General features: G+C 52.4%; 1 protein-coding gene across 1 annotated transcript in view; it reads right to left on the bottom strand.

The window, feature by feature from the left end:
* Positions 1-12,934, bottom strand: part of LOC102068110 (transmembrane protein 132B) — a 212,072-nt gene extending 199,138 nt beyond the window's left edge. Inside the window, exon 1 of the mRNA XM_074554626.1 lies at positions 12,305-12,934. Coding sequence (XP_074410727.1) covers positions 12,305-12,389 — 85 coding nt within the window. The 5' untranslated portion in view covers positions 12,390-12,934. The remainder of the gene's footprint in view (positions 1-12,304) is intronic.
* Between the last annotated feature and the right edge of the window lie 517 nt (positions 12,935-13,451).

Raw genomic sequence — 13,451 nt, forward strand, 5'->3', positions numbered from 1 at the left:
CAGGTACACGGAACAAAAGAGGTGGGAACTCATTTTCCACTCATGGCACCCTCACACAGGAACTCAAACAGGAGGTAAATATTTTAACTCCTCCAGACCTTTTTCCACTGGAAGCTTTAACAGAAAACCTGTCTTTTGTGAAAATAGCTATACATTATTATGACCTGCACCATTCATGTCTCTGAAATATTACAAGCTGCATTCTGCATTTCAACTTCAGCTGGAGCAGGAACTCAAAAACCCTCCCTGCTATTTGAGCTGACTTTGAATAAACTGTTTGCAGCTGATGTACTTTTCCAGCACGGATCTCTTCTGTTATGAAGCCTGTCTCTGATGAACAATAGAAAAATATTGTTGACAGGGGTGTACTTTTCCATCTACTCAAAAATATCATTTTGCAGAATATTTTCACAGCTCAGCAGAAGGTGGAAAGAAAGACAATATTATGACTAGATAAGAAAGAAAGAAGACATTCTTTATAATTAGCTTATAGTAGTTTTCTTGTTGGTTTTGGCTTGCTTGAACAAGGTGCTTTACTAGTTAGAGCTCCAATCTGACTTAGAAAAACCTTCAGGCAAAACTCATAGCCAAATATTAACCTGGGTAAAAACAATCAGAATTTGGCCAAAACACTTCAGAGCAATGTTTATATCCACAAAAACCACCAGTAGTAATTTCATGCTATGACTTTGAAGTGCTCCCAGGTGCGTGGTCAGTCAGGTGCTCCAGGATGCATCAGCCCAGCTTCGAAAGGCACGGCCACATGCTGGTCACAGTGTCATTATGGAGTGACTGGGGGCACAGGGCCACTGCTGCCTTGCAGGAGGGCTGAAACCCCAGCACCCAGCTCCTGGAGCCTCCCTGGTGCCCCGGGAGCAGGCAGGGATGAGTTCAGTGGGCACTGGAGCTCTCTGCACCAGTTGATTCATCGGGAGGCTTTGATGTGCAAATTAATCATTATAACTTCTAACTCAGCTAATGTAAGCGTCACACGTTGCTAATCACACAATACAGGGGGGAGAAAAGTTGCAAATGAATTTAAATGCTTAAGCTAATCAGGATGGCAAGTTGTGTTTTAATTACAAATTGTTGTGCAGCAGCAAAGCAGCTGCTGCATTTCAGCAGCTCTGGGTCCTGCCGTGCCTCACTCGTGGGCTCAGGTCCAGTTCTGCTCCCCACAGCCCCAGCCACCCCAAAGACAAAGGGGACAGCAGGGACATCCTTCCAGGGTGTGCCACCCACACTGGCATGAGCAAACACCCACCCTCAACATCTTGCTCCTGTAGTGTTTTGCAAGAAGGGTTCCTTGTGGTCACCTTCAAGTTTGGCATGTTCAAACCTCCCCATTTCCCCCCTCTCCTTTAATCTGAATGAACACTTCCACAAAGACACAGAAATCTATGATCTTTCTCCAACTCAATGCTTCTCAATTCAAATAAGCAAGAGTCAAGAGGCATCTTTGGAGCCTGTTTCCTCTGTGCCCTCACAGTTAAGGGGAAAGGAAGAATATAATGAGATTACAATAAATAAATAAACAAACACTCCCGAACTTTGTAGTGCCTGGAGCAAGTTTTTACAACCAAATTAAAATCCCTGAATATTGTAGCTTTTATTGGAGATGCTGATAGTGCCAAGGAGCTGTAGCATGGCAGTGCATCTGCACAATGCATCACCTTGGGAGCATGCCAAGTGATGATGACCCTGCTCACCACCCAGCTGACCCTGCACAAAAACACCCACTTGCCAATAGCTCTGCTGGTAATTAACCACAGAGTTTCAATAAGAACAGAAAATCTCTGAAATGTACGGCAAAAATATGGTTATCTCGGAAAAAAAGACAGTCTATTGTTTCTTGTATTATTTTTAACTTGATGCAGCCCCTACTTGTCAAAAAGAGGGGGGGAAAGCCTCCCAGCCTCTGAGAACATTAATTTGCTTTAGATTCTGCCACAGTAAAGCAAAAAGCTGCAGTATTTTTGGTTGGGTTTTTTTTGAACACCAGGGGGCTGATTACTGTGAAATGATCTTAGGCTTCTCCCACTAAGTGGACAGATGGATTGCTACTTTTGCAACTTCTTTTTGCAGCCTTGAATTCGGTTGCTGGCGGGAGGCTCCGTTCCAGCTCTCCCCAGCATCATTTCTCTCCTTGCACTTGTCATCTCACTTCCCAGCCTGAGGCTGGGCTATGGAAAAGGCTCTCTGCAAGCACAGGAAGGTGCACACAAAGGCTGGACCCCACTGTGTGGGTGCCCCTGGGCTCTGCACCCTCTCGTGCCCACCCTGGGGGAGGGAATGGCACAGGCACAGCAGAGCCCACTCCTGCATTTCCATGCCAAGGGAGCTGCTGCTGCTGGAGCTATGGAGACAAGTACCACCAGTGCTAGACAGACCAAAAATGAGGTCTCTCAGCATTCCAGCAAACAATCTGCAATGTAGAGGGTTCTGCAAGGTGAGAAAGAAACAAAAAGCACTGCTAGGCAAAAGTCATCTCCTTAACTTTTTTTTTTTTTTTTTTAAAGACAAATTTTACAAAGTGCAAACTGAAACGCTGCCGGGCTCCATCCCTGCTTCCCTGACAACACAGAGAGCCTGCTCAGAGCAGCCCAGGAATGGTGGGAGCAATGTGGGTCCCTGGCCAGCAGCCCCTGCACTCACAGCCCACCACTCAGCTGGCCAGGAGGAGAGCTCAGAAAACCCCCTGAGCATGCAGGGAATGGAACTGCTCGTTCAGAAGGTGCTTTTTAGGAGCAATCCCCCGAGGGGACACTGCCTGACCCACTGGGCATCACCCCACTGCAGCCCAGGGGCTGCAGCCCCTTTAAGGTGAAGACAAGGGACAGAAGGAGGAAACACTCAGTTTGATCCGAGGAAGTGAAAAAGCTCAGGAAAAGCAAAGTGCCAGCCCCAGGAATGACTAAGCACAGAGCCAGGCAGTGCAGGGCTGGCTGAGGCAGCCACACAGCGCACATTGCCAGATCAGTGCCAGTTCTGAAGGTATGCTCCATGGGAAAACCATTCCTGGGGAGAAAAAAAGAAAAAACAAACCTAAAAACAAGGATTCAATTCTTTAGCGAGCCACATGAACTGCCTGAGTGTGTTTATAAGCATTCCCATCCGTCTGTAACTCCAGCTGATGCACAGATAGCAATATATGGGTCAATAATGGTTTATCTAAAGATGTGTGTCAGCCCATCTCTCCTCACTCTCTGACAAACCTTTTACAAGAGCCACTTACTTTAACCCTGAATTATCTGCCTCTGCTCATCTTCAGGGAGAATCAGCACGGCAGAGAAAGAAGCAGGCAATTCCCTGTGATCTGAAAGCTCACTTTCTAAATCAAATCAATTTTTCTAACGTAATTTGCCTCATCTAAATCACTGACCCATGCATTTTCTCACCATCCTTTGACAAGAGCTGCACCAATTGAAGCAAAGCTAAAACACTTCAACCAGACCAATTCATAGAAGTCTTTAGAGGAATTCTTTCATCACTGTAATTAATTCTTTAAGTACCACAGTGGGATGCTCTGAATTCAAACCCAGTCCAAGGAGTAATGATTATACTAATGGGAGAAGCTGCACAGTAAATAAATGCAAGTGCCCTGCTGAAAGAGAGTGCTTTCAATAGGAGACTGCCACGGAGGAGGGAACTGCATTTTGGAGATAACTCAGATGATGGAGTCCCACAGACTGGAGTCTGCCACAACAATTCCCACATTCCACACACCTAGGGGATGAGGATTTTGGCAGATAGAAGTTAGAGCTGGGGCTGCTCCAGCTCTCAGCCCTTTGAGGAGGGGACAGAGGGCCCAGGGCAGCTTGGGGAACCATCTGAGAGTTTGCTGGTTGGTGCAGGAACAAAGACAATGACTGCCCTTTGGCTTTCCCCATGTGGTTAAATGCAATAAAGCCTTCTCACACATTTGATGTGTTGGGCTCCCTAGAAAGGGAGGGAGATGCTTTAACTCTGGGTGAGCAGGACACTTCAAGAAGACACAGCTGAAGCTGTACCCAGGAGATGATACCTGTCCCCCAAAGCTTACAGCAGACTGCAATAATCTCAATATGACACTATAATAAATGAAATAAGGTGCACAACATGGACATTTGGGGTTTAAAAGGGCTTGTTCGGAGAACAGCTCCTCAGTACAGTCCCTGGAAATACCCCCATCCCCATGGCCTGTCCAGCTTCACCACACCAAGGAGGGGATGAGATGGGCACCACCATCTGGGCTCTCCTCTGTAGGGCTGTCTTTGATTTCAGCAATAAAGAACAACAATTCCATCTTTCCCTTTCTGCTTATGCCTTCCCGTAAAAATTGTGATGGGCTGGTGCAAATCAAACACAGCACAAGAACCAAGCAGTGCCAATGCCTTAGAGAGAGCCTCAGCACTGGCTTTGGGCTGCTGCCCCAGGGCACCTCATAGGGATGATGCAGAGGACAGACAATGGCTTCACCTTTTTCTCTAAAGCCCTTTGAGATCTACAGGTGAAAGAATGACAAATGATTAATATTTGAAAGGAAACAAAATGCCTCAACTGCAATAAAATCCATGCTATCTTCTGTTTATCTCTAGTTTCTCCTCTTTAATGGAGTTGAGCCTTTTTGCACCAATATTCATGCTAATAACTTTCAGTGGGCTACTCCTGAGCAAAATACCTGAAATGACTAACTGTGCTGCATAAAAAAAAAAAAAACTGGAAGAAACCTTTGTATATTAATTCTCATAGCTGTCAGAGATGAGGATTTAATAATGTTAGTATCTAAGCTACTCCATTATTTCCCAACACCTTGGAGCAGAATGCCTTAGTGGGAGATGAATTAGATAGTGCCACTGGAACTGCCTTCTGAGTGTTTTCAGAGCATAATCTATGGCTCATCACCACGTGTGCTTCAAGTCCTTGCCCTCTCTTCTCCAAATAACCTCCAGCTGGAAATGCATTTGCATGCTGGGTATTTACATGCCAGACCCAGCTCCTCTTCTTGAGCATTTCCCACTCCGTGTTTAACCATTTGTCCCCATTGGATGGGTTTGGCTGTGGATGGGTGTAGGATGGAGGGTTGGGAGCTCAGGTCAGCCCATAAACCATGGAATGAAGCAGAGAAGGAGAGCTGTAGGCGGAACACAGGAGAGGTCTGCTGGGCTGCAGAGCTCTGCCAAGGGAAGCAGCACAAGTCCTGCGTGCCTGAAAACCAGCCCTGCTCAGAACAGCCTGTACCCAACCTCCAGAGATGGCAAAGGCAGCTTATCTGCCAACTTTTCCAGCTCTAATTCCCATGATTTGGAGAGGCTGAGGCACATTGGCCTCTGAGCTTGCCCTGAAAGGGCTCAGTTGCTTCTAGAAAGCTCTTAGCATCCTCTCGGGGTGCCTCTGGCAACCTTTTAAAAGCCTGTTTCTCTGTGTGCGTGTTGTGTCCTCTGCACCAGTGAAAGTCAATCAGACCTTGTGCTATCAGTCCCTGCTGCCCCCAGCCAGCCCTGTGGGTGCCCCAGGGACATTTCAGATGCTGTGGCCCCACAGAGTCAGGGACAGAGGCACTGGGGGCTCATTGCTGTTGTCTTTCACCACACCAGGGGCTCAGTCTGGCCAGGGTCTTGCCCCACACACACATCCAGCTCCTTCCAAAACTCCTCTTGGATTTCTCCTTTCTCACCCAGAAATCTGGGTACCAAGACCAGTCAGCAGCTACCAGCCTTTGCTGAGTTTCTAATTACTGCCTATTGCATAGAACCCTGCTCCATCTGCTCAAGGGCTCCCTTTTAGGGCACAGGGCTCTGTCTTATTTTTGGTGTGAGTTTCATCCTTTTTTGAAGCTGCAGCATCCATTAGACAGCCCTCCTTCCCCACTGTGGCAAGAGTCTTGCTGCTAAGCAAAAGCTGTGGCTAATTGACAACAACTCCTAAACTGAGATATAAAGTAGCTGTGTCTGTCACTCATGCAAACAGCAACGGCAGCTCAGCCACTAAATAATGGAAAATGGTTCATTTTTCTGACTCAGGGAAGATCCTTTATTAAAGAAATGAGCGTCTCTGGTGCTACAGAGCCATGCCCTGATCATTCCTGCATCTTAAAAGTCTAACATTGGCCATAAAATTCCTAAGTAACATAAACCCTGTTCCTTTCAGTACTCTCCCAATCAGAAAAACTGGATTTAAATCACCTGCTGGCAGGTTTATTACAGGGCCCACAAGCAGATAAGGTCCTGTGCACCAGCCCTCTGCACTTAACGGGAAATAAATCTCTGCTCTGCCATCTGTTTTTGAAATGTTTCCATACAAGCTAAACAAAAAACCCAAAGATACGTGCACCTCTCAATCCTTCTAGAGGATTTTATTTCTGGGGTAATGAGGATGACATTTCTCCCCTCTCTGGCAGAAATGCTTTTTCTCCTCAGGCTGGTTCCCCCCAGGGCTCCCTCAGTCCAAAACTGAACTCTCCCAACATTTTATGTGTGGATAAATGGGCTCAGCACAGGGGCAGCTGCTTGGCCAGAGGCAGCACCTCCCACACATCCCATGGGCTGCAAACACCATTTCTGGAGCCTGCTGAGCCCCTGGGCTAGGCCAGAATGAGGTTTGATCCCTGCTTCTCCATTTAGCCCAGTTTGAATGGCATCAGTGCAGTTTTTCCCATCATCTCCTTCCATCACCAATGCCAGGCTAGAGCTGCCCAACACGGGTGGTTTCACACCATCCCTCCCCACGACCTGACCTGTGGTTCTTGCACAGCCTTTAAGCAGATGGCAGCACCATCCCAAGGCTGGAGGACGTGGCCATGCAGCCACAGAGCACCGAGCACCCTCTGCCCAGGATTTAGCAGCTTTGTCCCTAAAATCCCATTTCCTGCCACTGCAGGGGAAGGGATGGGGCAGGGCAGCTCCTGAGGGCCAGCTGGTGCAGGCACGGTGAGATGAGCAGAGCTGGTTTACATGCAGTTTCCAATTAGTTTACTCAGCAGACAGCAGCCTGGTGGAAACTCCTCTGTTCCTGGTGTCCCTCACCCCTCAGGGCACCCCTTTGCTTGCTCTCTGACTGCCACCATCACCAAAAAAATATCAGGAAAAAAACAGAGTTAAAATCAAATGCTACACTTCATTTTCTCTCCTTGCCTGAAGTTGCAAGAGATAAGATAGGACATAATCACCACTTTTAAAATCATCTCCTATGACAGGCAAATTGATCAAGTGGAGAGGCTGGGCTGCTTTTGGACTTGAACAAACTGATTTTCCATGAAAGATGGTGTTTACATTGCCTCTCAGTAGCCAGCTGAAATATGCATTCCTCCTGCCATTTCATCACCAAAATTTGGGAGGAAAGAGTGGTTTTGGGGAGAAAAAAGAAGGAAGAAGAGAAAAGGGAAAAAGTGTGCTTGAATCTGGAGCACATCATAAATTCATGAAGCTTTCTGAATGCTGTCAGAGACAACATTTATGTAAACAAAGAACAGCTCAAAATGTGTTGCAAGAGAATTTTTGGGAAGTGTGTTAAAAACATGAATATTTACCTTGCACCTGAGACTAAAGCCGATTGTGTGAGGTGCTGCCCAAACACAAAGTCAAGGAGCTCAGCCACACACATTCCAGAGCCCTGGCTTTACTCCCATCACAGCCCTGTATGTCACAGAGGGCAGTGGGAATACCCAGGGAAAGGCAGACACTGAGCAATCCCTGTAAATTGTCTCCAGGGAGCTCTTTGCTGTGTAATTTCTGCCTGCCCGTCCTCACGTGGGAACTGCTTCCCCTGAAATGCCCCTGGGAACTCCTGACAGCACCAAATCAAAGCATCTTCCACGACATCTAGAGCAGCACATGGTAACTCTCACTTTGTGGAGAGGATCTGACAGGTGGGCAGGCACCTCGTGCCAGCACATCAGTGAGCCACCAACGGGGCTGGGAGCTAAAGCTGTGCCAGCAAACCAAGGCACCCCGTCATTAACTAACATCAGTTATATACAGGCAAGGAGAGAATGGGGAATCAAGGTCAGTGAATTGAATTTGCTGAGCTGACAGTATTTATTTTGGTGGGGTGGCTTCTCTTTCACTGGGAGGTTTATCAAGGCCAAAAGACCTTGGTTTTGTGCTGGCTTCACACAGGACTTAAAGGGCTGCCAGCTCCCCTTTGCTCCTCTGGGACAGGACAGGTCTGCAGCCACCTCCATGAGACACAGAGCTTGGTGAATCCACCTCTCCATCACAGCAAAACCTGTCCTTGGTGCCAGCATCAACCACCAAGGCCAGGACAAGCAGCAGGAGCTGCCACAACCCAACATCACGAGTAATGGCACCCTTTCCTCCTCCTTTCAGCAAAGGGGCACAGCCAGCACAGGCCCCCTGAACAGCCTGGCTGCAAAACACATTTCTGAGGAGCTGTGGAGAAGGGCAGGAGGACCCAGCTCAGTGGGGTCAGCAGGGTGGGATCTCCATCCCACTGGCACCAATGGGAAACCCTGCACAGCCCAAATCCCTGTGCAACCCCAAATCCCTGGGCACAGACTCCTCTCTCCAGGCACTTTGAAACAGGGAGTCCTTGCCCAGGGACTGCACCTTCCAAACTGCTGCCCGGGCTCAAAGAGCAACCAAATCCCTGATGGCAAACCCAACACAGCAATTAAACAAATGGAGCCATCTCTGGCTCAGGAATGCATCCTTCATCCAAAAAATCCTTCCTGAGGCACAAACCCTGTCCCAGCCTTGGCAGCCCTCTGCTCTGACCTGCTGCAGCTGCTCCTGGGCTCGTACCTTCCTCACCACACTGAGCCGCCTTAAACACAGAGATAATAGGGCTGGGAGTGACTACCATTCCCAGCAATAAAATACAGCAAATTAATTGCATTTAATTGATTTTTATATTTTAATGTAACTATTTTGGTATTCAAACCACAAAAGCCTCTATTGATCAGCCAGAGTCAATGAACGAAGTTCTGTGACCAAGCCACATATGTTGAAGAAAATAACCAAAACCAGTGAGACTTGCCCATTTCAAATACACAAAGGAGGCTGCAGCAGCAGTGACAGGAGATTTTGAATTGAAAAATGCTGTGCAGGGTAAGTCACACAGTTGCCTCCTGCATTCCCAGAGAGCCCAATGCCGATCACAGCAGCAATGCATAAATCCAGAGCAGCTCCACTGACTTCAGAGCAGCTGGTCTAGATTTATGCTGATGGGAAGTAAAATCAGGGTATCTAAAATATTCTGCTCTAATGGATGCTGGAGCAAAAGGCACTATAATAATTTCAGACTTCTCCCCCAGCCCACTATCCCCCACTTCACATCAGTTTGAACCGTCATTGTATAAAATGTTGAGATCTGCACTAATCTGGGGGAAATAACCTACATTTCAACAGTTTGTACGATCGTGATCTGCAAATCTATTGTACAGTAGATAATGCAGGTCTTTCATTTCTGTTCCTAAAGAGCCTCTGAATAAAAAGTGTCTCCATATTAGGTGGAGTGATACAGGGACACATAATAAAATAAGCATAATGTCTCTCCTCCCACGCCCCCCTGGAGCCAGAGTCTAAAAGCGATCGCGGGTCCTTCCTCACGCACAGCTGACAGCGGCCCCAGCGCATCATCCCACAGGAGCTGCTCAACGCGCTCCGCACGCCCCGTGCCTGCCCCGCGCTCCCGCACCGGGCTGCGAGGCGGCGGAGCGAGCCGGTGACACAGCACCGGGCAGGAAAACAAAATATTCAGGTAACTCATCCAGCTCGCTAGCAGGATACCTATTCATATCACCTCGGAGACAGCTCCGCCGCCGCCAGCGAGGAAGGCGGCCAAAACCCTGCCTGGATGCCAGCAACAAACGGGGGCCCGCTGCCAGGCAGAGACATCCTCGGGCTCAGCGTGAGCGGCCCTCGGCTGCCAGGCACACACGCACACCCTCTGCTCGCACCGAGCGCGCCAGCAGCCCCAGCGCCGGGGCAGCGCGCTGATCTCTTAATTGGACCTGCACAAAGCTATTTAGGGAACCTGCCTGACAGGAGAACAAATGCCACCCGCTCGGGAGAGGCTGCAGAAACTCAGCCTGGTGCACCGCCGGGCCCCGCAACGCAGCCGGCCCCGGCAAGGGGGAAGGGAGGGAGCGAAGGCAAATAAATAGAGAAAAATGGCAAGAACCCAAGGCGAGCGTCTGCGGGAGCCGGCAGCTTTGCGGAGATGGCAGCACCGCGGCATGACTCATGCAGGTGTCTCTCCCGTCTGCAACAACCCAAACCGAGATGCGGTTCGTTAACCCCTGTAATCCAGAGGAGAAAACCGGCTGGGATTCCAGCGAGCTGCGGGAAGATCGGCACAGCCCCGAGGGAGGCGTTCCCGGCTCTGCCGCCGCTCGCCTCTCTCTGAGGAGCTGCGCCCCGGTCCCACAGCCCCTCTGCCCGCACAGACACGGCTGAGGCCCGCAGGGGTGGGACAGGCTCCGCTGGGGAGGCAGGAGGATGCCACGGCCGAGAGACGAGAGAGGCGCGGGCGGGGAACGCGCTCGTTATTCACAGCTCGGGCTGAGCGCGCTGCGAGCTCCTGACGCGCACACCGAGCGGGGAGGGAGGGAGGGAGGGATGGATGGATGGATGGATACGTCGGTAGGTTTGCAGCCACAAACTGTTTCAAAGTGGGTTTCCATATGTTTAAGCACTCAGAGCGCTGGAAGAATTACACCCACAGCCCAATCTCACCATGGTAGCTACCCACACAGGAGGAGACGGGAGGAGGGAAAAGATAAGCATTAATATGTCAAAGCAATAAATAAAAAAGATTTTAAAAAACCACAAAAACCAGAAATCTGCTCCTTTGCTGCGCCCAACTCTCTCCTCGATAAAGGAAGAGCTGCACGGAGCACAGGGCATGGCAGTGGCCACAGAAAGCCATCATTCCACGGGCAGTGCTGACCCACGGGCAGCCCATGCCCTGCGCCCTGTGCTCGGCGCCCCAGTCCCCACGATCCGCACCCCAAACTCTGCAGCCCGGTGCCCGTGTCCTGCCCAGGAGGATTCCCAGGTGCTGCGCACAGCCCAGACAAGGAAAGGGATGGAGGGCAGGGGCAAGCGGTGCTTTTTGGGGTGAGCAGAGCGAGGATCCCCTGCTGTCCATCTTCTGTGCGTCCCCAAGGTTGGTGCCTCCTTCCTGGCAAATCGCTCCTGCTCTTCCTGAAGGAACCTTTCCTAAAACACTTCCCCACCACAAAGCCTTCCCTGTGGCCTCCCCAAGAGCGACAGCTGCTATCCCTTCCCATGGATCGCTCCTTTTTCACCCAAAATCCTTGCGTTTAGGCGCATTCCTAAACCCCCCGCGAAGTTTCCCCAGCAGCCCAAGCTCCTCGCCACGGCTGAACGCGAGCACCGTCCCGAGAAAAGCAGTAAGCGCAGACGAATCCCCAAGCAACTTCAGCACCGATGCACCTTAATTAATTTGCTTTTAACAGCCCCTGTTTATTAGCAGCAGCGTCTGCCACGGAGCTCAGAGGAGCACGCAGAGGAAAACGTCCCCAGAGCGAAGTCCTGCCAAAGACTTTCCCAGGGGCAGCGCTCTGCTGAGCCCTTCCCCAGCAAACACCCGCACCTGGACCCGAAACGCTGCTCCCAAGTCCAGCTGGGGGGAAATAAAAAATAAATAATAATAAAAAGAAAATAACAGAGGAAGAGCATCTCCCAGCCTCGCTCCGTGCCCGGGCGCGCTGCCTCGCAGCTGGCCGTGATGAGGGAATCCCACCTGAGCCCAATCAAGGGCCAGACCCCGCTCCCCCCCAGCCCAGCGAAACCCGTCCTTCTCGGAATTCAGAGCAAAAAGGTTGCACAAGTATTTTGTAAACCGAAAGGGTTTAATTCCTGCACATCTTTGCCCCCACCCACCCCACAGATAGCCAGGAAGAGCGAGGAGCATCAGGGAGGAACGGGGGTCGGCCGCCCCGTGGGAAACCCCACGACCCTTCTCCATCCCCCAGAGCTCCGGCAAGCCCAAACTTTTCCCATTTTTGCCCCCAAATGGGCAGCGGCCGAAGCAGGCGGGCAGCCTTCGCGCAGGGGGCCGGGAGCCCGCGGCACGCGTGGGGACAGGGACAGCAGAGCTGGATGGGGACTCCTCGGTGCGCCCCAGAGCCGGAGCTGGGAGCGCGCCGCACCCGCAGCGCCGCGGGGAGCGGGGAGGGAGCGCTGGCACGGGGGAACCGGCCCCGAATAACACCGGGGGAGGGGGCAGCCATGAAATAAACACAAATAGTTAAAAACAAACACCGAAACGGACACAACAACCAAAGCAGACAAACAGGAGCACAGCGGCGGGGTCGCGGCGGCGGGACCGGGGTTACCTCGGCACAGGAGCAGCAGCGGCGCCAGGAGCAGCGCGGGGCCCCGGGAGAGCATCCTCTTTGTTCCATGCCCAGAAGTAGTCATGGTGCTGATTTATTTGGAGAGGGGCGGCTGAGCGGGGCGGGGGGGCCGGGGGTGTCGCGCCGGAGCCCGTAACCACTCCCCCCGCTCCCCGCCCGCTCCGCTCCGCGCCGCTCCGTCCGGCGGCGGGGCCGGCGCCCGCCGGGGAGGGCACGGGCAGGGAAGGGAAGGAAGGGGGGTCCCTGCCGGCCCCGCAATCACGGCCGCCCCCGCCGCATCGCCGCCGCCCCCGCCAGCAGCAGCAGCCGCGGCTCCCCCGGGGCAGCGGGCGCCGTGCCGGGGCTGGGGCTGTGCCGGGGCTGCGGCGGCGCGGCCGGGCCGGGCCGGGCTCACCTGGGCGCGATCGGGGCGGGCCCGCAGGTGCGCTCAGCGCGCCGGGGCTGCGCGGTGCCCGCGGGGCCGGCGAGCGGGGCAGCCCCGCATGGCCTGGCCCGGCCCCCCCGGCTGCCCGCGGTGCCGGTGCCGGTGTCAGTGCAGGTTTCGGTGCCGGTACCGGTGCCGGTACCGGGCCCGCAGCGCCCCGGGGCCCGTCCCGGTCCCGCTGCCCCGGCCTGGGGGGCCCTGAGGGGGGGGCGCGCGCCGGCCGCGAGACGCGCAAAGAGCGCGCGCGCGCCCTGGCGGCCGCCGGCCGCAACTGCGGGGGACGGGACGGGAGAGAGGGACCCGAAATGGGAGAGAGCACCCCAAAAACAGTGAGAGCCCCCCAGAAACTGTGAGAGCATCCCGAACAGCGTCAGAGTATCCCGAATGGTATGGGAGCATCCCGGGGGTGGGCAAAGAGCATCCCTCGGCATGTGGGGGCATCCCCAACGGTGTGAGAGCATCCAGAACAGTGTGAGAGCATCCTGAACAGTGTCAGAGCATCCTAAACAGGCTGAGAGCTTTCTAAAGGGCATCCCGCAGGATGTGGGGGCATCCCAAACGGTGTGAGAGCATCCCGAATGGTGTGAGAGCATCCCGAATGGTGTGAGAGCATCCCGAATGGTGTGAGAGCATCCCGAGCAGCGTCAGAGAGTTCTAAAGGTTGTGCAAAGGACATTGCCCTTCAAAGAGTGTGAGAGTGTC

The sequence above is a fragment of the Zonotrichia albicollis genome, chromosome 18 (genome assembly GCF_047830755.1).
Source record: "Zonotrichia albicollis isolate bZonAlb1 chromosome 18, bZonAlb1.hap1, whole genome shotgun sequence".
Classification (NCBI taxonomy): Eukaryota; Metazoa; Chordata; class Aves; order Passeriformes; family Passerellidae; genus Zonotrichia; species Zonotrichia albicollis.